At 51.8% G+C, this 23,601-nt stretch overlaps 1 protein-coding gene across 1 annotated transcript in view; it reads left to right on the forward strand.

Annotated features, from left to right (window-relative positions):
• The window catches only part of Cdh23 (cadherin related 23), a 365,574-nt gene that overhangs the window by 136,192 nt on the left and 205,781 nt on the right, over positions 1-23,601 (forward strand). Inside the window, 3 exon segments of the mRNA XM_040732605.1 lie at positions 8,210-8,404; positions 11,920-12,048; positions 18,653-18,731. Coding sequence (XP_040588539.1) covers positions 8,210-8,404; positions 11,920-12,048; positions 18,653-18,731 — 403 coding nt within the window.

Raw genomic sequence — 23,601 nt, forward strand, 5'->3', positions numbered from 1 at the left:
CTCTCTCTTTCTCTCTCTCTCTCTCTCCCTCCCTCCCTCCTACACTCCTTCCCTTCCTCCCTCCCCTCTTCCCTCTCCCCCTTAGTCTTTTGAAACAGGCTCCTGCTATGTAGCCCAGGCTGTCTCAGACTGGCAGGAAGTCCTCCTACCTTGGTCTCCTGAGTGCTGAACTTCCAGATGTGTGCTGGCACACCAGGTGCCCACTGTCTCTTCATGGACAACAGTGACTACATACTCCACTTTCTGCCCTCTCATCATGGTGCTTGGGATGTGTGGGATAGCGGCTGAGCGAGACTGCCCCTGATGCTTTCAGGGTCCCCTGGCATGTTACTCTTTGAGACTCTCTTGAGCTGGTGCTCTGCCTGACTGCCCAGCTTCTGAGGGCTGACTAGCAGGCCTGGTGGTGGGAGAGGTGGGAAGATAAGAATGCACTCGAGCCCTTGACCCAGCTCCCAGCCTGGAGTCACAGCCCCTAACAAAGCCGTCCAGAGAGAAACCTGCGTCTGCTGCAAGAACTGGAGGCCCAACCTGACTTGGGTCCATAAGACCTTCCACCTCTCTCCATCCTCCATCCTATACCTCCCTCCCATGCAGTGTGATGACATTCACAGATCCTGAGCTCTTCCAGGCACGACCTTCCTTGCCTCCTAAGACACCCATCTATTTCCAGTTTCCAGAGCTGCATTGGCATCTCTCGTGTGCCATGGTCCCCTCTGCTGTTCTGTTTGCCCTTGTGGATTTATGCACTTTTAATTTGCTTATTGTCATCTTGGTGAGGGGCTGGAACCAAAACAGACATAAATGAATGTGTTCCGTGTGGCATGTTTGCTGGAATGTCCCTGATTCTTTAACAGTATTTGTCACATGCCTTCTACAGACAAGAGTCAGCCTAAGAACTGAAAAGGGGCCAAGGCAAATGGCAGAAAGAGAGGTGTATGGAGTGGAAGTCCAGAGCCAGTTCTGCAGGTCACAATCAGGAGCCAGTGGCCACGCAGCAAGCATGTCTATGGATGTCTACACGGCTCCCGCAAAAGCAAAGCAAACTGCACAACAGGGCTCGGAGTTGTATGAATCTTCTGGGAAGATCTGACCCCTTGGGATGTCATCCTCATTCCAGGGGGGAGTCTTCCAACAGCATCAGGTTATGCTCATGCCACTCCCTGAGAAGAGAGAGCAGTGGTCAAGAGAAGAGATGTCATGAAATGAGTTCTCCCAGGTGCCCTCGTAGAGATGGACCACAGGTCTGCACAGCTGTCCCTACTCCTTCATGATCCTTCGATTGGCCATTTCCACCTGCCCTTCCTGATGTCCACACTTCTGATCTAAATGAGCCAGGACCACAATGCATGTCCTATAGACCCTGTTGTCCTATAGACCCTATTGTCCTGTACGTCCTATAGTCCCTATTCCTCCCCCTCCATAGTCCCAATAGGTGACAATAGGAATGTCACAAAGATCTCTGGAAGTGACACCCTACAAAGGCACAAGTGCTTCCCTGACCTCGAGAACCCAACAACCATCCTTCCTGTTGCACGAGGGGCCCTCTCATTGTCTGAGAAAGTACTGGGAATTCAAGGTACCCTATTGCTTCTGAAATTCCTTTGGGGTTAAAGTATCCATCAGTCCTGTCTCCTCTAACCTAGCCCAGCCTTCACACAGGCTGCATCCCCAGCTAACCTCTCCCCCTCCTCTACCTTACTGAAGGGATGGCCCCCAGCCTCTGAGTAGCTCACACATGTTCCAGAAGGGTCTTTTCCCAACTCAGCTCCACCAAGCCACCTGCACCTTGTCAGAACTCCATCTGTCAGGAATTTATTACTAATGCATTTTCTAACAGGCTCTATAATAAGATATTAAAGACTGTAGCTGCATCTAGCAAGCATTCAATGAATATTAATAATGCCTTTAGAGATGGCACCTAAGTGGAGATGGTTGCGGGTTTGTCTGGATTTGGTCAAGGGTATGGAATTCATCTAGCTGAGGAGGAGTCCCATGATTGTGAAGAGTTTGAGCGAGAGCCTTCTCTCCTTTCCCCCACCTGTTTTTCTGACCTTTCACATTTTTTTGTCTTTTTGTTTCTTTTGAGACAGGATCTCACGAAGCCCAGACTGGTCTTGAACTTCTGATCCCCCTGCCCCGACCTCCTCAGTGCCAAGTGTGTGCCACCACAGCTGATAATTGCAACCCCGGGGATCGAACCCAGGGCTCTGCATGCTAGACAAGCACTTCTACTAAGTGAGCTATGCTCTAGTCAGATATTTTCTAACTTCATTTCCTGTGTTTACAACTTTCCTTCCCTTGTGTTTCCTTGTCCTCTTGATTTCTGTCCCAGCAACTGTGCCGGGCTCATCTAATACCTTCTTCTCCCCCGATTCCCTTTTTCTTTTGGAGGCCATCTCTGTCCCTTCCCCTGTCTCCATCCCTCTTGTCTTTGTGTCTGTCTGTCCTTCTCTCTCATCGTTCTTCCCTGTCTTTTTCTCCAGCCTTCCACCCATTATCTCCCCCTCCTCCTCGCCCCTCTCCCTGGCAGTGTACAGCCCCCCACCCTACTCTGTTCCAGTGAGCACCCTAAACCACCTCCAGAGAAGCCTGGAGTAGAATGTAGCTCACCCTGCGTGGGAGAGGCAAGCCATTCATCATTATTATTAACGAACAGGATCCTGAGCACGGCAGAACTTTCCCAGAGTCTATTCCCTTGTCACCCTAAGGAGTAGCAACAAGATTTATTTGTCTTAGAATTGCACAGGGTGGCCCATTTACAGCAGGCCCATCGCAAGTGATGTGGAGTTTAAGCGGGGGCTGGAGGAGGCAGAGGCCTGGCCTGCCCGTGACCTATGTGGTTTGGCCACTTGCTGAAAGGGACAGCCTGCAGTCTGAAAGGGACGAGGGCTATAGAAGCATCGCTCTGAGTTGACTGTGACAAGTGCGTGATCGGGCTGTTTCCTGCTCACTCTGTCACCTGCCACAGCCGTGTGAATCATTGCAGTGGTCTGTGTAGTCTGCACATTAAAAGGCGTGTCTGGGGATAGTCAACGAGAAGCCGGAGCCAGCGCTCACCGGGCCGTTCATTCCTCTTCCCTTACGACCTCTGAGGCTTTGCCCAGGAGCCGTGGCCTGGTACTTGGATTTCTGTGCTAAAGGGGCTGAACGGGAAGAATGCCAGCAGGAGAAGTCGGGGAGCCTGGGGCATGTCTGTGAATAGGGAGCCCTAGCACATGTTTGAGGCATATTCTAGGAGTACCAGATGGGAGCAAAGAGCTAAGATCCATAGAGCAAGAAGGTGTCCTCCAGAAACACCTCACAAGTCAGGTCTTGCACACGGCAGCCAAAGGGGTGTATGAGGACCAGTGTAGGGGGACCCAGGGAGTCTCACCTCCTCCCTCCCCTAGATGGATGTTCCCCTCACTGCACATGGGACCATCCCAATGCTCATCTAACCCCTAAGATCTTTCCATTGCGATTCCCTTAGCAAATTGATTTAATTTCCAAGGCCCCACCTGATTGGCCTGGGAAGGTCAGGTGATTATTCCTGCACCAATCAAATACATCCTGGGTCTGACCTTGCAAATAAATCCTGGATCTGACCTTGCTTGGCATGTGACCTGGCTCCATCTCTTGAGCAGAGCTCTGTGGGAGGTTGAGAGGCACTGATAAAAGAGTCAAAGCATTTGATTTGCAGTCATCCTTGGGGGCCATGGCCCACCTCGGGCAGACCCCAATACCTCTCTGGACGCACTTCTCTCATCTGTCAAATGAGGGGCCTGCCCCACATCATCCTGAAGCCCCTACATCCAGAATGGTCCATAGTCAGAACTGGCCTTCTGGTTTCCGGATGGCACTGGCTTAGACTACCCCTCATCTTAGGTTCACCTCTCTCCTCCTCTTTTAGGCTCTGCACCCCCCACCCAGAGTCTCATTGGGCTCTTTCCCAGTCACACTTTTGCAGAAAACAGAAACCAATACATGGACAGGTTTTCTACTTTAATTAAAAAGAAATATTATGTTTATTTGCCTGTACACACCACACACACACACATACACACACACACACACACACACACACACACACACACTTGTGGGAGTTGACTTTCTCCTTCTACCATGTGAGTCTCAGGAATTGAGCTCAAGTCATCAGGCATGGCAGCGAGTGCCTGTCCTCACTGAGCCATCTCTCCATCCCTAAGGTGCCCGTCGAAGAAATTCATTCATAAGCTGTCCTCCTTCTAACTGGGGGCTCAACTCCCTCTGCATGTGATGCCATTTCACTGCTGGAACAGCAGCGTTAGGCAGTGACCATTTGTTGAGTGTTGCTGCGTGTTGCCGTGTACTTGCTCCAAAATTACCTCATCCCATGTAATTCTTTCCCTGAGGCTATGCCATTGACAGTTCCATTTTACACATGAGAACATGGAAGTCAAAAGGTGTTAAATGGCTGGTATGTAAGATTTCCTGGTAGAAATACCTGGATTCTGAATTTGGGGGTCTAACTCGTGCTCTGAGCCTCCAGGGTCCGCTGTCCATGGGGACCAGATGCACCTAGCCCCTGAGAATCTGCTTGTGCTGAGAATGCAGACCCATGTAGTCATTTTTGTATCCGATGGAGCAGCAGCTGGCGCTGGAGAAGCTCCCTTATGTGTGCTAACCCTTCGTAGAGCGTGGTGCCCAGGGCCGAAATGCAGGAAGTCAGCACTCTTTTCTCTCCAATGTCTGTCCCTTCTAAGTTTGGACTGGCTCTTTGTCGGGGTCATTTAAAACCTATACCAAGTTATGCAGAAATTAAATGGGTTTTCACTGTATGAGACACTGTGCCCAAGGTCAGGATCAAATGGGGCTTTGATTCCCCTTCTCCAGGGTTCTCTGGACCTCACACCTAACTCCAGAGATCTGATGTTCAGGCAGCCTGAGAGTCTTTGTCCTAGACCATGAAGTATGGACAGGTGAAATGTCCTCACTCTCCAGATATGGGCTCAGATGGGTAACATCTGGTGGGCCCATATTGCTGAGCTGAGCTGTATTCCACATGCCACACGAGGCTGGTGTCTCTAAAATGTGTCTGGGCATGTGTGTGCTGTAGAGGGGAGTGGGTAAGGAGTGGAACTGTAGGCTGAGGGAGCATCATGGTGGAGGCTGAGCTCACGGAGCCCTGCACCAGGGAGCTCACTCTTCCAGCTGTAAATTTTCAGGTAACTGACTGTCAGGGTCCACAGGAATGACACACTCTTAGATAGCTCCGATGAAAGTGTGTCCGTGAAATGCCCACTTTCAAGAGGATATTGATGTATCGGTCGCTTTCCGGGGCTGTGACAAGAAATCATTTTAAGAAGGCTGGGATAATGGCTTCCTGAATATGCATGAGGACTGAGTTTGATTCCCAGCAACAACAACAACAACAAAAAACATGTAAAAGCACAAACATACAAACAAAACACCAGCGAGGAAGAGGCAGGAGGGTCCCCAGGGTTCACGAGCCATCCAGTCTACTGGAATTGTCAGCTCCAGGCTCAAAAAATAGGAAGGGATCCAGCCGGGTGGTGGTGATGCATGCCTTTAATCCCAGCTCTTGGGAGGCAGAGGCAGCGGATCTCTGTGAGTTCGAGGCCAGGCTGGACCGACAGCCTCCAAAACAATACAGAGAAACCCTGTCTCGTAAAAACCAAAAAAAAAAAAAAAAAAAAAAAAAAAGGAAGGGATCCAGGAAGACTCTATAACCAACCTCTTCCCTTCCGTGCACACATGTGTACGTGCCCACACTCATGTGCATGCATCTGAACATGAAGAGAGAAAAGAAAGAAACTGACTTAAGAGAAGGGAGGGATTATTGGGGTTCACAGCCAGATAGGTTTCTGCCCGTAGCCGCTTGGTTCTATTGCTGTGGGCCAGTAGTGACACAGAGTATCATAGTGACATGTATGTGACTGAGCAGGTACTCACTTCATGGCGATCAAGAACTGGGGAGAAGGGAGATGGAGGGGAAGAGAGAAAGGGGAAAAGAGAGGGAGGGAAAGGGGGGCAGTGCCTAGGTTCCTCCCACTAGGCCACACTTCCTAGCAGCTCAGCTGCCTCCCAGGCTGGGGAGCAAACCTTCAGCATAGGATCTTTGAGGGACAGGGAGGATCCAAGCAGGAAGGCAGGGGTTCAGGAAGAGAAGGACTATTGAAGCACCCACGAGCTGGCCATGGAGGGATGCATCTCCTACAGCAAGGGCTCATGGGGAAAAGAGGAAGAGCTCTCCAGGGGAGGAGTGGGTTTCCTCTGAGCTCCTGCCAGCCCCATCCCCACTCCCGTTTGGTGGAGTATCAGGAAGCCAGCAAGCAAGGGAGCTGAGATCTGGGGGGTGAGTTAGGCAGAGCAGGCTACCCTGTGGTGCAGAGGCAGGGGAGGCAGACAGGGAATGCCCAGCACGGTGCTTTTAATGTTTACTGTGTTTCTTGAGACCACCCCACCCTGCCCTTAGGTGGTCCTGTCTGTACAGTTCTAGCAGGAGGTCTGATGGGACAATCATAGCGTCCACCTTCTGGATACTTAGATGCTGGAAAGCTTACATGAGTGAGCTGTAAGTCTGCCCTCTTCAAGATAATAGGAGAGCTTAACTTTAGCATCCAGAAAGGAAGCGAGAGCTGAAGTGACTAACCCAGAGATACACAGTGAGCCTGGGATTCCAACAGATGTTCTGGCTATGCCAAGACTAGCTTCTCTTTGGAGAGAAAGAACATGTTTCCCAGGAAGCCAAGGTGCGGTGGGGGTGGAGGCAGACTAGTGGAGGAAAAGCTCATTCAGAGGCCCAGAGCTGCTGGGCTGGAACAGTACAAATGGCTCCATGCAACTAGGAAACAGCGTGCGAAGGGCCATCCAGGGCCAGTCTGTGTGGGGTGTTCCATGCTAAGGGTGCCGGGGAAGCCATAAATGGTGATCAGGAGGGGGCTTCCCACTGCCAGTCTCCTGTTCCCGTCAGCAGCGTTGGGGGATGTCCTGTGGTCAATGGAGGAGAATTGGCCAGCTCAGGGAGGACCATAGCAACGCAGTAGCTGTGCTCCTTAGAAGCTCTGACTGACCTGAAAGAGCCAATGCCGTGGTTGTAGGGTAGCCTTGGGTGTAGCGGTTGAGACCGCGCACCTTGCTCGCCCATCTCCTCACTGGGGAGCTTTGCACCAGCTGCCCTCTGTGCCCCATAGCTGGGCTGCAGCCGGTAGCTGTAACTGGTGGTTTTCACTTGTCCCTCTCTGCAAAGAGTCTCATCTGCGTGTCTTTCCTCCAACGTGGACAGACTTTCTGCGGTGCAGAGAAATCGGCGCAGCCAGTGATGAGCAGGCACTGAGGGGACACGGGTGGACAGGGGCAGGGGGTGTAGCAGACACTCAGAATGTAAGCACTTAGTGCTGCCGAGACCTGACCGTGTGCTCGTGGGGCTGTTCCCTGACTAGCCTGTGTGTCTGTGTGCCGGACACCATCCGAGGCCTATGGAACTGCAGGCCGTGAAGGAGGGTGAGAACTGGCCGAGGCATACAGACCAGGGTGGCGAGTTGTAGGGCATGGCATGTAAACAGTGGCAGTGTACAGTCCTCCTGAGGAACGTGGGAGTTCCCATCCCAGCCTCATGAGGAAGTGACCTTAGCCAGCCACCCTGGGTCAGAAAGGGACAGAGTTTATATGAGTGATAGAACAGAGCAGTCACCGCATCCTGAAAGGTTCCTCGGAACCCACAGACACTCTGTTGACAAGCTGACAAGACCCAGGGGTGGCAGGGGAGGCCCCTCCCCTTGGAGCCTCCAAGCCTCCCCCCACACCAGCCTGAACCCAGGTACACGCCTCCCACTCTTGCCCTTGACAGGTCCCCACAGGCAGATTCCTAGTCACACTCCAGCGCAATCTGCTGCAGCTTGGGCAGCCAAGGGGCACTGGACAAAGGAAGCGAATCCACCAAGAAATGGGTTTGGGGACCAAAAGGCCCCTCTTCCAGGACTCTGGGATACGCAGACCGTCTTTGGAGCCAGTGCTCTTACAGCCACCAGGAGGCCATCAAAAAGGGGAAAAAGAAATCATGCATTTTACATTCCTCCAAACCCGCTTAGAATGGAAATGACAGGCCGGGTTCGGTTGGCTGCAGGGGCGCGGTTAATGGCCTTTGTGGGGCGGAGGAATGGCGGCTGATGGAAGCAGCTGCTTCCGGTGAAGTGAGACTCAACCTCTTGTTTACTTTGCTCTCACCCAGAACACACCGGTGGGGACACCCATCTTCATCGTCAACGCCACCGACCCTGACCTGGGTGCAGGTGGCAGCGTCCTCTACTCCTTCCAGCCCCCGTCTCAATTCTTCGCCATTGACAGTGCCCGTGGCATCGTCACTGTGATCCGGGAGTTGGACTATGAGGTCACGCAGGCGTACCAGCTCACAGTCAACGCCACGGTGAGTCACCGCTCCCGGCCTCCAGTGCCCACCATCTGCTTCTTCTCCTCTAGAAGGGAACAGGATTTTCCAAGGAGATTTAATCTAGCTCCATGCCCCTCGACGATTTACAATAAAGAATCTGGTGATGGTTCACCATTATGGTGAACAGGTAGTGTCACTGTGTCTCTGGCGTTGTTCTTAGGGCCCAAATAGACTTTCCGCTGACCATCAAACAGCCCTACCTCATGGGTATTATTGAGATGCCCATCTTACAGACACTGACAAGAAGACTGAGGCATAGGGACAAGTCAGTGGTTTGCCCAAGTCACCCATGAGCACAACTGCATAGCCCACACTGTCAGTCTCCTTAGGGCAGTCAGTGCGGGTGCTTCTGGGACATGCACAGATGTGCCCTGACACCACCCAACAAGTAGGGGCAGAGCAGTCCAGACCTTTGATCAAAACCTCATAGTGTGGTAATGCATCCTCACCAGGGAGTGCCCACTGTGCCAAGCCTTCTGCCCAGCACCAAGGAATTCCAAGATGAGCCAGTTCAGGACAGGGGAGGAGAGTGTAGTCCATTTTACGGGTAACAACATTGAGACTCCCACAGTTGATTAATAGAGGGGAAATGGGAATCCGAAGTCAGTCTTGGGCTCTGGCTGCCACGCCCCATGACTATGAGTCTTTGATGCTAGCTGTTGTGAGGGCCTGAGGACTAAGCCAGCCATATCTGAAGCAGGGTCCTAGCCCTGTGTGCCCTCATTCCAGCTGCCACCTGGAAGCACAGCTGCATCTTCAGTGACCCACTAAGCTAGAAGTGGCCCCACTGCTCTGTTGTCCTGTTTGCCGAGCCCAGGCTAAGAGCAAAAACATTATGGGACCCTTTCTTCCTCCATGATCCACTGGCCTGGCCCACAGCACCAAGATGACAAGGGAGGTCAAAGCAATATGGAATATAATATATTTATTTACATACAAGTTGAGCGGACAGAAAGCGTGGCAGGCTTCCAGAGAAGAAGAGAGAGCTTCCTTTTCCCTTTCACTTCCTTTTATCCTCATCTGTGCTAAATTTCCCTATCTCCGCCCTTGTGGGCGTGAAGAGTTTTGAGGGCTCACCCTACACCAAGACTTGGCCCCCTACTGCTCTAGAGAGGGCACCCAGCCCAGGCCCCCCACTGATGCAGAGAGGGTACCTGCCTCTGGCCCTGTGAGCCTGCAGGGGGACCCTTGGCTATAGTGCCTCATGGCTGCAGCACAGACAGCCAACCCCGGACCTCACGTGGCTGCTGGCATCCCAGTTCCCTCCATCTGGCCTAGGTTGAGTTATGAAAGATGGAGTTTTTCCCTCGGGCTTGGCCAAGACCTGGAGAGGCCTCCAGAGCTAGGATAAACCAACTTCTAGTCTAATTCTCTGGGTGGTCCTTGCTGAGGATTCCTATTTTCTCTCCTGGTTCTGTATTGGTTTTCTAGGAGGAGGCCTAAAAAATGAAATAAAATAAAACTAACTTGGGAGTGGAGGGGACTTGTAAGTCTATGATCCCCTTTTTGGGCCCACCCACAAGCAACTTCTGTGTCCCCTCCCCCTTTCCCTCCACTACATCCCATGGACACACCTGGGCCTGTAAACCTGTCCTGTGGGATAATCTCCGCCCAGCACACAAATGCCTCTGGGATGTAGGATTAGACCAGATCTGGTCAGGAGCGGGAGTGTGGGTGACCAGGTCCATTAAGAGGCCAGGCTTGTGCTGGAATGATAAATACAGCAATATTGCTGGTAATCTACCAACAGTCAGGCCCTGTGCTGGACCGGGAGTTCCTGGATGATAGCCTGCCACTTGGTCCCTGGACCAGCTGCTACCAGGTGTTGCTGGGGCTGCTGAATAGCCATTGGCTACTGGTCACTTCCTCAGCATGGTGGTTCTGCATGTGTCCCAGCAAAAGAAAAGAGAGCCACAGATCCCAGGGCCGTTTCTGGGGGCCAGGCATTGGCCTGCCAGCCAGATACACCTTCTTCTGTCCCTCTTCCCTATCATAGAGTCCAGCATGGGCTACATGGCACAACTCCAGAAAGAACAGGATTGTAGCCACAGGCTGGGGTAAGGATATCAAGTACCAGCATGGCCACCTGGTACCTGTTAAAAGCCTGGTAGTAGCAAGCAAAACCCACCAGTATCTCCTACCCACGAGGTCAGGCTCCGAGGGACTCAGGCCTCATGGTCTTCAGGTCCCTGGCCAGCACTGAGTCTCCTGTTCTTGGTGCTGCCAGCTGTCCCTGCAAACACACACGTGACTCCCATCCCTCCCACCCTCAGCAGTCCTCCTGTGTCGTCCTTGACTGTCTCTGAGGTTGCTGAGGGACAACAGGGGGGTTGGATGTCATCATTCCTCCCATAGGCTCCGTAGCACCATCTGTGGAGGGCAGAGGCCAGCGCAAAGTTTCCTGTAGTATGAGAAATGCCCCATTGAAACTGAGGTTCAGTTAACTGGATGAGGCAGGTATTCCTCCGGGCCATTTGCTGGAGCCCTTCATTTCACAAAAAGCACCATGGGAGTTTGTCTTGCAAGCTGGAGACTGACTGATGTGAGGCCCCAAATCAAGACTGGTAAAGGTAGATGTTTCTATGGCTACTTCTTTAGCAGTGTAACTGTGAACAAACCTCTGTGTGTGTGTGTGTGTGTGTGTGTGTGTGTGTGTGTGTGTGTACGTACCCATCTAAAAGCCTAACTGTGACAATGATACACAAGGCATGGCACATGAGTGAGTGGGATGGGGACTATCTAGGACACCAGAGTCCTTGTTATTGTTGGGTCTTGCTAGCTGCTTGTACTGGACTGTTACACAGACTTCGGTCTGCTGAAGGACATTTAGGGTCTTAGAACACAAGCTTTGGTGTTCCTTTCTTAGTGGACTTTCTAAGACCAGGTTTCTGAGTATAATGGCTTAATATTGCCTGTCCTGTTCCAGGGGCATGCATGGCCTTCCTGACTTCCCTCAGCACTGGTTCAAGGAGGCCCCCAGATGGTATGGGCCCTGGAGCTCCCCCTGCTGGTTTGATTGGAAAAGTCACTACCTGGCAAATGCCTAGCAGAGTCACAGAGGAACCTCCCCTGTAGGCCAGGGCCCCATCTTAGTGTCCTCTGTCCTGAGATGGGGGCCAGTGGCCCTGGATGAACACGACAAAGGTGCTAAGAACAACGCCATTCCCATCCGAGCTAGTGTCCCTGCCCCCAACATTCAGGAGAAGTAGTTCTAGGCCACAGCCTTAGGGTCATCAGATCAGCCTCAGCCCAACCCCCTGATGTAACACCACCCGCTCTCCCGGATGTCCTGTTTCCATTTTCTTGAACATCTCAGGGGCCACCAAAGAGCCTTAGTGCTTTTGAGACTCCCTGTAGGAATGTAAGAGTTAATGCGTGTATCTGTAAACACAGGGATCACACACCACGGCCCTATGCCGGAATGCTTGTGTTCACAGCATCCTTCTAACCCAGCACTATGTACTCTTCCCTCTCTCTGTGTGTCTTCCAAGGATCAAGACAAGACCAGACCTCTGTCGACACTGGCCAACCTGGCCATCATCATCACGGATGTGCAGGACATGGACCCCATCTTCATCAACCTGCCCTACAGCACCAACATCTACGAGCATTCTCCTCCGGTAAGCCCCGCCCACAGCCCTGATGGTGGCCATTCCCTGCCTGTAGTCCCAGTGAGGGATGGTAGAAACCCCAGGTACTTTGCACATCACACTACCTCTCATCTTCCTACTCCCCCGACGGTATCGTGGGACAAAGAGCTAAGCATAGCTGGTCATAGGGGAACTGATAAAGATTCATGAGCAGTGATGCCCGTGAGCACTCCAGCCTGTGCTGGAGATGGATGTAAATCCAGCCTTAGCCAGACCTCCATGTTCCTTAGCCATGTTCTCCACAGGCCTGCTGCCCCTGTTGGCCATGAGCATCACACACAATGACACAGCTTCCTTCTGCAGTGAGACTTCTCTGTCAGGCCCAAACTGTTCTTTGGAGCTCGTGGAGTCATCTTCCCTCCCTAATGACTCCTTCCTTAGGGGCTCTCAAGTTCGGGTCTCAGGAGGGAGGTCTGATTTTGTATTTGTGTCATAGGCCTTTCGTTTGGTTCCCCTGAAACCATGCAGCTGTCCCTGACCCAGTGGGCTGTGATTGGGGGAAGGTCTCAGGACAAAAATAGGTCATGGTATCCACGGGGGCCTGGCTGGTATCCTGGCTAAAGTCTGGGTGATTCACTGGCATGGTAGCCACCTCCCTCTCCCGCAGACTGGAGTGGAATGCCTGCTATGGGCTGCTGAAGGAAAGTGGGGTTGCATCCCCAGACGGACAGATGCTTCCACATGCATCTTGGGGGAGTGTTTGGGAAAAGAAAGGAAGGGCTTAGCTCAAAGGGAAAGTGGGGGGCCCCCTGGAGGCTGGAGATGTTCAGAGCTTCACCCTGCCCTCTGCACTACTCAAACCCTCAAATATGGACAGAAGTGGGTATGGGTAGTGTTCCTAAGCCAGCACAATTAGGGGAGCCTGGCCCTGTTTGGGTGCTATGGTTGTTCTGACTATAGTCATCCTTGGCACCAAAAATATGGAGCTAGTCACTTGTTTCAGGGGCCAGATACAGAATGAAGAGCTTCGCCAGAAAGATGCTTATCCTCTTGCTATAGGGTGTCTGAAGCTGCTTGCAGAGCAGGCAGAGCCATCCCAGGCTCCCTACTCCTAGCTTTCCCTTTCTTGGCATTCTGGGCACATCGGGTTCCCAGCTCTTGAAGTCCACCCGTATCCAGGAACCTCTTCCTGTCTGCTGCCAACCCCAGCTTCGCCAGTTCTGTGTCTCGGCCTTAGGTCAGACCTGCCTGCCATCTTCAGACAGCTACAGCCCTGCCACCTGTCTCCAGCTTCTCCTTCTGAGTGTTCAGAGCTTGGAAGCGATGTGTCTGCTGCCGTGCTTGCCTGGTGGTGTCATGGTTCAGCAGAGTCTTCTGTGGGCCTGGAATAGTGAGATTTGAGAAGCATCCGTGGAATGAATGAATGAATGAATGATGGCCCTCTCTTCTTAGGCCCTTTCTGGCTAGTCTCTCACCAGTCTCAGAGTCAGACAACCCTCTCCATCGCAATCTACAGGACTTATCAGTCAATCCCATCTCTTCTGTAATGTTCCTATAGGAACATAGGCTGAGTAACCAAGATGCCCTGTCTCTGGAACATCGATTCTGGACCCTCTTGGGTCTCCCAGCACACTGTGTCCAAGAAAGAGTATGGAGAAGATGCTTAAAGCCAACTTGACTGACACGCGCTGGCGTCACATTGGCTGGGTAACCAGAGGAGCCCGAGAAGTCCCCACACTGCTGTCTACACACACCCTGAGAAATGGGGCAGGGTAGGGGGTTCCTGAAAGAACCCCTTCTCACAGACATCAGACTGGGGTGGCTGGCGACTCCATGGGTCCATTAGCTATGGGGCCAGGTATTTAGCCACTGCTTCTTGAGATTGTCACAACGCCATGTCTTTTACACAAGCTTCCCCTGAGTCCCATGGTGATGCCTTCATAACTTACACAGTTGTTCATGCCAGATACCAGAGTTTTCCTCAGTCCCTCCAGGTACTCATTCCCTCCTTCAGCTTCATGCCCATCTCCTAGGTATTTATTAGGTGTCTTGTATGTAGGGCCCTGGGCTAAGTAAGCTACACCCTTCTTTTCTAGAAGATTCCGTGAGACGGACAGATGTGTGTTTTCCTTCACACAGACTCTCCTCATGGCGTGCCCCTCTGCCGCTTGTCATGTGATTGTCTTCTTTCTCTCAGAGATCTTAGAATTTCTTTTATGTGCTTGTGTTGCCCATTGTCTGTCGGTTCCTGGGGAGCTACTGCACCCATGCTGTGGGGGCATGGCAAGTACTTTTTACAAGGCCCAGCTGAGAAAGCAGACCAAACAGTGAGTTGGGTTCCAGCCCCTTCTGGGCATTGACCAGCCCCGTAGCCGTTGCGTGGATCTGCATCTCTTAGCTCCTCGCTGGAAAAGGAATCCTCACTTCCCCATCCTTGAGGGCCTTCTCTAAGCCAGTTCCTACATGCTCCAGGCCCGATGTCTCCAGGCTGCTAATCAGTTCCCATGCCCTCGGTCTGAATCTCCACGTCTCCTTAGTGTGATGCGCTGATTTCAACACACTCGCTCCTTAGCTGGGTCAGGGCTGAGATGCAGCACGGCCTGCTCAGTATCCCAGGCTGGAGGACCCAGGCATTCCTCATGCCCAGCCCTATCTCTGCTGCTCCCAGGGGCCCTGTCAAGACCCTTCCCCACCCTCCCAGCTCCCCCTCTTTATCTGTGGTTCCCAGCGTGTATGCCTCCCTCTATCAGTGTATCAGGCTAGCAAGCTTCATCTAAAGTGTATATATTACCTAATAAAATCCTTCTTATTTGGGATTATTGCATCAAATTTTAATTTCCTCACTCGAACAGCAGCATGTCGGCCTGCCCGTCAGTGAGGGGCCGACAGAAGGTGAAAAGAGCGGATAGGCTGCACAAATTACTGCCGGCGATGCCTATCAGCCCTTTGACTGGAATTGACTGGAATTAAGGACTGAGAAATAGGATTTTCTGCCTCAGAATCTGCTGTGGCAGCTCTCGTCGGAAGTCCCCAGCAGTCCCCACCAGCCAGCCCCCACCCCAGTGACTCTCCCTCCCCACCACTTCCAAAGCAAACTGCATGTCACCTTTCAAGTCCTTAATCATGTCAGAGAAATAAGGGCTGGGGTGTCCCAGCTAAGCTTACAGAGAATGAGATTGGTAGTGGTCTCTGAGGCCCAGCACAGTCCAGTCTGGTCTCTGCTGCAGCCACTTCCCTGGGGACAGGCCACAAAAGGGCAAAGACATGGTTCCTTCCAGTGCCGTCCCAGCCCATGCCTCACTTCCTGCCCAGGTCAGAGTCCTGGCCCGCCGGTCTCTGCTAGAATGAGCGGCTCATTCCAGGCTTAACCTTCCATTCCCCAGTTACCTGCACGCTGCCTACTCACCACACCTGTGAGCTCACGCAAATTCCTGAACGCTCCAAGAATATGTCCTCCTCTGGGCGGGGGGATCAGGAGAATCTCTTCATACCCGCCATGCCTGGCACATGGTTGGTACCCAGGAGATGCTCACTTAACTGGCTCTTCCTCGTGGGGTACCAGCTGTTCAAATGTAGAGAAAACTCCTTAGCTGGAGAATGGAACTTATCATGTGGAATGCCGATGGTCCACACTGGCTGAAATTGTTTAGAAATGTATGCGTAGTTTCAGACAAGACACCCAAGGTTTCATCAGATGTACAGAGTAGCTCCCTAGGGCTGAGTTTATATCTGTCACTTATATCTTATATTTCCTGTATATGTGTGTGTGTGTGTGTGTGTGTGTGTGTGTGTGTTTTTACATGTGTGGATATACGTATCAGTTGCTAGACAGTGAAGCTTGTTATACCCATTTTATAGATAGAAAAATAAGACATGGGGGATCTACAGGACTCAAATCTTTAACTGCCTCTCTGCTTCTCTTCTCGTCACAAGGTGTCAGGACCTAGCAAGCCTGTCACCTGTCCCTCTGAGTAGAGCCTTGCTTCCCAGAAGGTCACCTACTCTTCATGGCGTGGGAAAGGGAAGAGTCCCTCAGCAGAAGCCTGTCTTGAGCCCTCTAGCTGGAGCAGGGACTCCCACTTGCCCTGCTGGCCATACCCCCAGGGACCTCGTTTCACAGACTCGCAGCTGTCGGCATGGACTCATCCTTGGAGGCCCCGCTCTGTGCCGGCAGACTACACTTCCTCCCCATTTCTGTCTTTGGAAATAAGTTGCAGTATATTGAAAATATAATCACTGAGACTCTGAAACAAGAGCCGTGGGCTCCCAAGAGCCCCCATACCTCCTTGTTAATTCCTTCTCATAACATTTCCAGGCTTTCTGTCTGCACTTGTATTAAAAGCTCAGAGTTTTATTAAAAGTGGATTTATTTACCCAAAAAGAGATGAAACCCCAAACCTGATTGAGAGCCTGGCAGAGCTTCCTCAGAAGAGGCTTGGGTCCAAATTTGGCTAGGAAAGGCTCTCTTTATCCTCATGTCCCACATAGCCGGTTCTGTTGTGTTTCCCCAGCCACCTAGGAGCACCCTGATCTTCACCCCAGGGATGGCACCCACAGGGCTCTGAGGATTGAGGGGCTCTTGGGTCACAGACTTCTCTGGACAGACCAGCACATGTGCCTTACCCTGTTCCCTTAAGTCCAGCCCAATCTACCTGGGATATGGCAAGACATACGTCTCTCCCTTAAGTGTATTGCTTAGTAATTCCACCCTGGAGCTCTAATGGTCTCGGAGCTTAGTTGTCCTGCTCCAGAAGCCCTCTTATAGGATACATGTGGCACCCAGGTAGAATGGAGCTGCCCCCATGTCTAGAAAGCCTTTTCTGGAAGTTGAAGCTTCAGGATAGTTGTACACCCTTGGGACCTCCTGCTGGGGACAAGCCAGATCTCCTCTGATGAATAGTGAGCCCCTAGATAGGCAGGTTCCCCAAAAGAGCCTCTAGTGGGATGATGGGAGAAACTGTGCAGGCCTTTCAAGTCTAGAGTGGGGCTTTCCTGTGGCCTCCATGTACCTGGAGTCAGGAGCTCTCCATGCTCCATGAGAGGAAGCTTGGGAGGAGGCTTGGAAGGTCAAGGTGACCGGTCTACCATATGACTACCCTTTGGCCCCTGATCAGTCTAGAACACATGGCATCTCCAGGGATGGCTGGCACATAAGCGCTTCCAAATTCCACAGGAGCCAGTGCTTAGAATAGTTCTTAACACAGAGAAGTGACATTCGGAAATGACATTAGCATTATTATAGCAGAACCCTGCAGCTCCACAGTACCTGGTGGACAGGAACATTAGGGCCAGAGCATTTCAATATGAGCCTGGCTTCTCTTTCACTCACTCCCTGCTCTGGGACCCCCAGGAGTCTCAGTTTCTTCATCTGCAGAAAAGGCCCAGGTCTTAGGACATTGGGCAGCTGGGGTGCCTGAGTCCATTGGGCCAGTGTTTTCAGCAACCCTCTGTGCCCAGGAAGGGGTGCTTTTCAGTGTGGCCACTTGGTTCTTCTCATGGCCTAATTACCCAACTTCCTAACAAGCTCAGAGGATCTGACCAGAGCTCTTGTTCCCTGGGGAAGAGGACAAAGAAGGGGCTGGGCCTGCTTGCCATATGGCCTGGCCTCTGCATATACCCTGAGATATTCAAACATCCCCTCAAGGAGCTTGGAGGCCTTCCATCTTCAGCACTCTAGGCTAAGGGAGGCTGGAAAGCCATCTGGGAGGAGCTGTGCTTTCTGGGGGAGGAGGCTGTGGCTCCTGCTGTGTCTCTACAGCTAGCCTGGGATGACTTGGAGGGATGTTCTCGCCCCTGACGCAGAGAAGTATGCCAGAAGGTGAGTGAGAGGCAGACAAGGCCACAAGAGCCCTCTTTGGATTTCCACCCTCCAAATGATAGAGGTGGGACCTGCTTGCTGTCCACCACCCAGAGAAAACTTCTAGGACACAGACTTCAGATACAGGAGACAGGGACAGCTGACCTATGCAATGGTGTGATATAGCCTGGAGAAGGCGATAGAAATTGCTCCTGGCAAAGGACAACCCAGCATGTGGTGGTCATGATGATGCTGTCAATTTCTTCCTTGTATACATTTGTGTATTCATTCAAAGAACTGCCATCAGTTAATGGTTACTTACAAGCATCCCTTCCTAGACGTACACACAGTCAAACCCTGGCCTGTGTTGTACTTTCTCCCTGGGCCTTTCCTTTTCTTTCCTTGAAGAATGCCTACTAATTCCTCATAATCAATCCTAAATGCTGCCATCTGGACATACCTTTCCAGGCTCTACCAGGTGTACTAGGTGGACACCCACTCTTTCCCGTGTATCGGTCTATCTCATCACCCCAGATGTGTACAGCAGCTGTCTGGGCCTATCCTCGGCCCTTTGCTCTGTGAGAAAAAAGGCTCTACTCCCTTTTCTGACTCCCTCAGCTCCTAGACCCTTGGCCATCAGTGCTATGAGGGGGTGGGGACTGAGGACAATGCCACTGGAGTCGTGAGCAATGACATATGGTACCCACTTCCCGGGAAAACTTTGTAGTTGGGAGTTGGCCTGAGGAGGGAAACTAGGAGCTCTGGGATGTCCACAAACAAAGATAGCAGTCTGGGATCTAGGTGACCGAACTCAAGTCCCTCTTCTCTCCCAACCAGGGCACAACTGTCCGGGTGATCACTGCTGTGGACCAGGATAAAGGACGACCCCGGGGGATTGGCTACACTATTGTGTCAGGTAAGCCAAAGTCTGCATTATTTGTCACATATCCCAAGAGAGTTACTGCTGGTACCTCAGGCTCAAAGAGCCGTGGGCCACATGGAGTGGTGTTTGAGCCCTGCCTCCAGTTACAGTCCTTGCTAAGGAAGGGGACAAGCATAAAAGGGAGAAATGGGGTTAAAAGGCCCTGGTGTCTGGGGGCCCGAGGAAGAGGAATGTGTCCTGTTACTGTCCAACTTCTGAAGCTGCAGGACTTCTGGGGCTCTGAGCCTGGAATGTGCTGACCCTTATCTAACCTCCCTCAGTGCTCAGGATTTCTGTTCTTATTTGGTGAAGAGGTGGCAATTTTTACATCACTTTGGAACAAACAGAACTACTCCTGTCTGATTTCATGTTCTAGTCACACTTGCAGCCATCAAGCATTCAGGTGTCGCCGGGGTATCACTGCAGGAGATGTGTTGGCGCCCTTCCCACTAATAGATACCTTGACCGTGTAGAACAGCAACTGAGTGAACTGATGTCTCTGAGTGAGGAGATGCCCAGCTCATGCCTCACCCAGACACTGACCCATGACAGCTCCGAGGCGCTGTCCAGGGCCTACGTTGGCCCCACTCACAAACATCGGCTCTGTTCCTGCAGCATGCACACCTGCTTACAGCATCCCTGCTCAGTGCGCTGTCTCGAAGGGTCATCTTGGCGTGTCCAGGCGAGCCAAATAGATGAGGAGGAGGAAGTCAGGCCACCCCACCCCACACCCCAAGAAAAGAGAGGGATGTGGTCAGAGCATTTCCCCAAAGAGAGAAAGCCATGGGGCTCAAGAAGGGAGAAGGCATGCTCTCCTGAGCCGGCTGTGCTGGTTGGGTCTCTGTCTCACTTGTCACTCATACTAGGAACAGGAAGAGTGCTTGTGTTGAGGTGGTTTATGGACCACGTGACTTGCTCATGTGATGAGCTTAGCTAAATCGTGGAGAACACTTTGTAAGCATTTGCCCTTGATAATATTACCAGCAGCTGATGGGGGCGGGGTAGCTGCAGCGGGAGGGAAAGACCCTGGAGTCCCAAGGATCACAGGGCGCCAGGAGCGTTGCGGGCTTCCAGTAAACCTACAGTTACTCACTCTTTTGCTATAAGTCCAGAGAACCCAAAGCAGTGCAGATGCAGCCAGTCTGGGGTGAGCATCTGTAGGAATTGGTGCTTGTACCCCCTGAACCCCTCTGATGCCTCCTACCATGTCCCCATTCTGGGATCCAGAATAGGATCCAGCCCAAAGTGGACACTAATATATACTCATGAAATGAGTGTCATTTTTGGATCCTGGAGGCCACCTGTGCCCCAGGCACCTCAACTGCCTGGCCTGGTTGTAAGGGCTCTGGCTTTATGTGGCAAGACCCACCTGCCCCAGCCAGTTACACACAGACCCAGGCTAAGATCCAGAGCATACAGCTAACCAACCTGTCCAGACCTGAGGGCCTGTCCCTTCAGGGTTGTTTATCAACCACAAGCAAGGGGATTTATATCTGCCCACAAGTTCTCTCCCCACCACTAATGACCCCTCTGTTTTGCCAAGAACAAAGAGGCCTTCAGTAGTAAGTTATGGCTCCATCTCCATCTATTTGTTCTCAGCCCCTCGTGGCCACACTGAGCCTGATGAATGACAAGGTTCTTTCCCACAGAGGACTTGGCGTGGGCCCCATGTCTTCCCGTGCCTACAGTTGTGGGCACTAGCAGCATCATCCTATTCATGCCAGGCTCCAAGGCTCTTGTCCCAGTCTGAAGCCTTAGTGGACACTCCCTGGCCACATCCTTCCTCTAACACAGATGGTCCTACTTCAAGGAACACTGTCTTCCCCATGAAGAGCACGGGATCTGACATCTAAAGCTATGGGTTTGAGGACATGCTTTGCTCCCTGCTGGGGTTGTATTTCAGGAGGATGCTTGACTCACTGCAGGCTTTGTGGTGTTTGCCTATAAGATGGGGTTAGTCACCCTGGGGCTGTGGATGTAGCTCAGGCGATCGAATGCTTGATTAGCATTCCAGTACTACATAAAACTGCCCACCCGTAATACAGACAGAAGAGGCTGGGCTGCACCTTTAGAGGTAGGGCTAGATGTCAGCATGGGCTGGGGCTCCCCCAGGGTACCCCCTACTTTCCTTTGTAAGAAGAAATAAGAAAATTCTATGAGGTACTGCACATCCAACCATTGGGAGTGGGAGCCTTGCCAACGCTTGGCCAAAGAAGCTGATTTGCACCACGGGCCATGAATGGGGGGTTAGCATGGTGGGCAGAGTGAGGGGAGTGGGCACACCTGTCACCTATGGTGAGTCTGTGGCTGAGCGCAGAGCAACTGAGGTGGTGAGGAGACAAACTACTGGAGGTAGCAGGGTCAGCTGCGTGGCATGGAGAGGGCCAACCTGGGTCATGAGAGCATTGGAGGACCACTCAGGCTCAGCAGGAGAGGGAGGGAAGTTGGGCATGGTTTTGGGATGCTCAGTATGGCAAGAGTGTGAATAGTAACAGGCTAAAGCAGGCAAACCCAACAGGAAGGATGTTATAATGTCCCACCAAGAGATGGAGGCAGCCCTAGCCAGCTACCATGCTCCAATAGGCAGGTGGTGTTGGCCAGGAAGGAGTCTGAGACTTCTTGTCATTATGTGTATTTTCCTCTCTTTTCAATGGTTGGGGGATGAAACCTAGGGCCATGGACATACTAGGCAAGAGCTCTACCACTAAGCCACACTCCTAGCTCCCTAACCTTGGCCTGCAATATATCTTTGAAGTCCCAGATGGACACAATTCAATGTCAAATGCTACTGGCACCCAAGAGACACCGTCTCCCCTGGCCAGGTGAGGAACTGTGAAGATCAAAGTAAGGGCCCCGTGTTCACTGCAGCTAAGTGTAATAAGAGAGTTTCCCAAAAGACAGTTTCCCCCACGGTGTGACTTGTATGTGGAATCGGGATAAAGAGCTCATAGAAACAGAGGGAAGGCTGTTCCTTGAGATGGGGAGGTGGGGGATGAGAGGAGCCTGTTAAGAGGGTCATGCATCAGAACAAGTCCTGGAGACTGCCCAGTGCAGTCTAATACTGACATGCTGCGTGCTGAACCTGCCGAGGAGCGAACTAAGGCAATGTCATCACATACCCTAGATCAGGCCTAGGCAAGCTGGCGGGTGTAGCCGTCTCCTGTCCATGGGGTTCACACACAATGCTTACACATGCCAAAGCACCTTGTTGCACACCCTGACCACATACAACTTTGACTTGTCCATCAAATCCCTACAAAGCTGAGCAAAACTGGTGAGAACTTTGTGTAAAGTGACTGCCACTTGGTGACACTGATATCGCCAGACTGGGGTCCTCACTATGAGAAGCTCTGCATGTGTTCTCCACAGGCGGCATTGAGGAACCAAGAGCGTGAACTTTCCTACTTAGGAGGGTGGAAAGTGGCTTACTCTTTATGTGTGAATCCTGTGTGTGTGTGTGTGTGTGTGTGTGTGTGTGTGTGTGTGTGTGTGTGTGTGGTATTGAAGTTGTACCATCCAGGAAGTAATTAGGATCAAGGGTCTCCAGGGACTTGTTGGGTGGAGTAGGGCGATAGGAATAGTGAAAAAACAAGGCTGCTTAGGAAGAACTAGCCTAGAATAAAAGAATAAATGAGAAGTATGCTGGTTTCAGCCCCTCCCCCACCATCTTACAGCACATCGACCTCATTTGCAGGGTCACACAGGCACAAAGATGGAGGACAGTGAGGTACTGGGCTCCTTCCTGAATCTGCTATCAGATGAGATTTTTTTTTAAACGAATTGTTTGGGAGGGAAATTTGGTGCACATATGCAAGTATGCATGCCTACACATGGGGAATAATTATTTATAGTCAGACTTGCACAAACCTACACATACATACAACAGCAACTACATCAGCCCCCTGGCCACAGCCTGCTGGGGCAGCCATTGTGGGAGACCATCCAGTAACACACGTCAAAGCCCTTCTGATTAGGCTGCTGTGCATTTTCCTCCCTCTAGAAAGAGAAAGTGTAGCAGTAGAACTACTTTGGGAATATAACTGACACACCCAACCTCTGGCTTGTGGTAACTCAGTGGCTAACTGGAAGGTCCAGACTTCAGGCCTAGCATGTAGCTGGCCTATGGGGGCTTGGCCAAGGAGACATGTAGGGCAGATTGGAGAGCCGTAACAGGGCTGTTGATTGAGGGCATGAAGGAAAAAAAAGAATGGGTTCCTGGGCATGGCTGGTTGGCCAGAGCAGGGGTTCACAGAATGCTCTGTCATATGGATCAGAATAGGAAGACATAAATATTAGCTCATTAACAGACCAAGTTCTCTTCACAGCCTCTCCAAAATAAGATAAGGTTAAAAGGGTGTGAGCAGGCCTTAGTGGTAATGTGAAAATAGATAATACAAATAAAGGAGGATAAACACACACACACACACACACACACACACACACGCACGCACGCACGCACGCACGCACGCACACTTCTGACCAGAGTTCAGCTGGAGGCTTAGGCTGAAAACCTTGAGGTTAGCAGATCTATTTACAATCATGGGTGTTCACCCTAGACCCACATCAGCACCTGCATCAGAGCACCCCATCCCTCACCCTGGCAGACATCACCAGCTGAGCCCAGAGCAATGATCGGCCTCTGGGGGATTTTTTTGCCTTGTCCTCTGCCAGCTGCTATCTATTGAGAAGCTGTCTGTCTCTCTAGCCACAGCTGCAGGGAATGTGCTTCGTGTGCAGTCCAAGGCGCAGCCTATCAGCATTCTCTGGCTCTCTCTTGACAGTACTTAGGGAACAGCCTCTGGGTTGGGAATGGTGAATTGAATCATCTAAGCACACTGAACATTATTCACAGTGCCCTGCCTCC

This window comes from Mesocricetus auratus, unplaced genomic scaffold (genome assembly GCF_017639785.1).
Source record: "Mesocricetus auratus isolate SY011 unplaced genomic scaffold, BCM_Maur_2.0 Super-Scaffold_100027, whole genome shotgun sequence".
Classification (NCBI taxonomy): domain Eukaryota; kingdom Metazoa; phylum Chordata; class Mammalia; order Rodentia; family Cricetidae; genus Mesocricetus; species Mesocricetus auratus.